The 3,142-nt window shown below is 35.7% G+C and overlaps 1 protein-coding gene across 1 annotated transcript in view; it reads left to right on the top strand.

Annotated features, from left to right (window-relative positions):
• LOC103680203 (lysine-specific demethylase 6A-like) overlaps window positions 1-3,142 on the top strand; it is a 143,311-nt gene that overhangs the window by 9,946 nt on the left and 130,223 nt on the right. Inside the window, 1 exon segment of the mRNA XM_040636038.1 lies at window positions 1,552-1,660. Coding sequence (XP_040491972.1) covers window positions 1,552-1,660 — 109 coding nt within the window.

Below are 3,142 nucleotides of genomic sequence, written 5' to 3'. Positions count from 1 at the left end.
AAGATTGATTCATTTTGAAGGATAGCTTGGTTTTTTCAAAGGGCAAAGTAAAGAAATGCTAAGTCCACATTGTGTCCTAAGCAATACAACAGTTTCAAATTAAAATTTTTATATCAGGTTTTTGTTGTAAAGATTGAGACAGGAAGAAGTTAAGTTTTCAAGATCTCCTGTGGTTGCTGACAGCTCTGCTTTAGAACGCTGTTCTTTCAGATGTTTTAGTGCAAAATCTTCATTTCGTCCATCTGCAAACTTGGAAGTTCAAAAAGATTGGGTTCTATATTATTTTTCTCTCTAAAGTATAAGAGGTTGTGCGTATGTGTTTTGGGCTGAGATAATGTTAGAATTACTATGTTTGAAATATGAAGATCAGGGAGAAAACAGTTGAAACGTAATATATATATATGGTAGTCTAAAAGTTACTGTAATTTTTTTGCAAAAACAGTGGTTGATTAGTACAAATGGTAGCTACCCTATCCGGTAGAAATGTATTGTGATGCATGAATTTTTCATATTATGTGTAATCTTAAATTGTATAATGAAAAAAGTTAGGGGTGCCTGGGTGGCTCAGACGGTTAAGCATCTGTCTTCAGCTTGGGTCATGATCCCAGGGGCCTGGGATCACCCCACATCGGGTTCCTGCTCAATAGGGAGCCTGCTTCTTCCTCTCCTTCTGCCATTTCTTCCGCTTGTGCCGTCTGACACTCTCTGTCAAATAAAATCTTAAAAAAGAAAAAAAAAAGTAAAAAGAAATAAAAAGAAATGGATGAAGTTAATGTTAATATCTTTATTTAATCTAAAAATCCAAAATGTAACTTTAATATGGAAAACATATTATTAGTGATTTTTTTTTTTTAAGATTCTATTTATTTATTTATTTATTTATTTATTTATTTGTGAGGGAGGGGGGAGTGAGAGCTCACACAAGGTAGGGAAGGGGGCGGGAGAGGGGGAGGGAGAGGAGAAGCAGGCTCCTCACCAAGCAGGGAGGCTGCTGTGGGGCTGGATCCCTCACCTGGGCTTATAACCTGAGCGGAAGGCAGACGCTTAACCAACTGAGCCACCTAGGCTCCTCTTATTAGTGAATATTTTATACCTTTTTTATACATGCAGTCTTGAAATCTGTTGTATAATTTATTAAAATTACAGTATGTCTCAATTTGGACTTGCCACTTTCCAAAAATTCGAAAATCCCAGGTTTTTACTGGCTACTGAAATGCTGTAGTCCTTTTTGCCCATGCGTATTTGAAAGTAGTGTTTTGTATGAACAAACACCAAAGTAATTGCTTAGATCTCTAACTCATAAAAAGTCATTAAGGAACTCCTATATTATCTTATTGGACAGGTCTTATTCCCCCATTTTTATAAGGGAAAGCACCTAGTAAAGTGACTCCATTAATAAATACTAAAAATGCTACTTCTCAGGAATTAAATCATGAATTTGTGGTAGAAGTGATGTATTGATTGCTTGGATTCTTGTAAATATACATTCTCTCAAAAAGGATGCAGTTATGATATTTCCTGTCCCTTAATGCTTATATTTTTCATTTCTAGGCTGTTCGCTGCTATGAATCTTTAATCTTAAAAGCTGAAGGAAAAGTGGAATCTGATTTCTATTGTCAGTTAGGTCACTTCAACCTCTTATTGGAAGATTATCCAAAAGGTAATATTTTTCTTTTTAAAAGTTTTGCTTGATTTATGTATGCAGATTGTTTTTATTTTTTGTCACGGACAAATTGTTTTTTTTTTTTTGTCACGGACACTTAACTACTGTTTTTTAATCTCTCTTAAATACATTAAACAATGAAAAAGAAAGTAGAGTAGGTACATATGTGAAATTTTTATGTAATTTCATATAAATACTAAGTTCCATTATTCCATAAAACCTTTTTTTTTTTTTTTTTTTTTAAGGTTTTAGTTATTTGTCAGAGAGCGAGAGCACACACAAGCAGGGGGAACAGCAGGCAGAGGGAGCAGCAGACTCCCTCCTGGGTAGGGAGCCCAATCCGGACCTCGATCCCATGTCCCTGTGAAATCATGACCTGAGCTGAAGGCAGATCCTTAACGGACTGAGCCACCTAGGCGTTCCCGTTCCATAAAACTCTTAACAGCTTACAGTGTGCATGGGTATTCTGCTTGTTCTTGTGAAAATCTGTGTGTTCTTTAAGATGTTATCGGTAACATATTTAGTTTGATATCTTTGTTTATAAGTACAAAGGTGGACATGCTATAGAAAGAGTAAGTCTGGACAGTTTTCCAACATCACCAGAGCTGTTCTTAATTTTAAGAAGTGTCTTTACAAATTTAACTCAGTTCTGACACTATATACCTGGAAATGGTACAATATCACAGGTAAAGGACTTACTCATACATGACAGACCCATTTCAGATGCCAGTTGTGAGTCAAGGGTGTTACCTGTGCTACTTATCAACCACCTGTAAATCATAGGTTCCACAACCCCCTCCTTGTGTTAGATTAGAATGACTCACAAAGCTCAGGGAAACATTTATTAATTTATTGTAAAGGATGTTATAAAGGCTATGGATGAACAGCCAAATGAAGAGGAATATAGGGTAAGGTAGTAGACGTATCTTGAGCTCAGGAACTTCTTTCTCTGAGAAACCAGGGGTGTATTTACCAAATCAGAATCTTACAAACTTCTCTAATTCCGGTGTTCACAAGTTTATTATAAAGCTGAATTTGCATCCTTTTCCCCACCATCCCAGCTTCATTTTGAGGCTATTCTCAAGTTATCCCTAGCAAGAATTCTGTTGAGCTCAAAAGAGCCTCCTACAAAATACAAAAGCCACTCTTACCTAGACCCAGGAAATTCAGAGTTTTTTAGGGGTTCTCTGCCAAGAACAGGGGCAGAAACCAAAATTTTTTTTATTCTGCAAACACAAATAATATTTCACTTCTTTGTTCTTGATTTTGTTTAAAGCTGTCCATTTTGGTTTGAAAATATTTGAAAATCCACCTTCATCATGTTATTATATAATAATACAGATAATCAAATGTAAGTTTGAACTTTGAAGAACATTTTTCACTTAGAGTATTTTTTTTTCTCAGAAATAAAGGAGATTGGAAGTCCTTGGTGGCTTAGTCCGTAAGTGTCTGCCTTTTGCTCAGGTCATTATTCTGGGA

This window comes from Ursus maritimus, assembly GCF_017311325.1.
Source record: "Ursus maritimus isolate PB19 chromosome Y unlocalized genomic scaffold, ASM1731132v1 scaffold_Y2, whole genome shotgun sequence".
Lineage (NCBI taxonomy): Eukaryota > Metazoa > Chordata > Mammalia > Carnivora > Ursidae > Ursus > Ursus maritimus.
The sequence above is the reverse complement of the archived record's forward strand: the minus strand, read 5'-3'. Positions and strand labels throughout refer to the sequence as shown.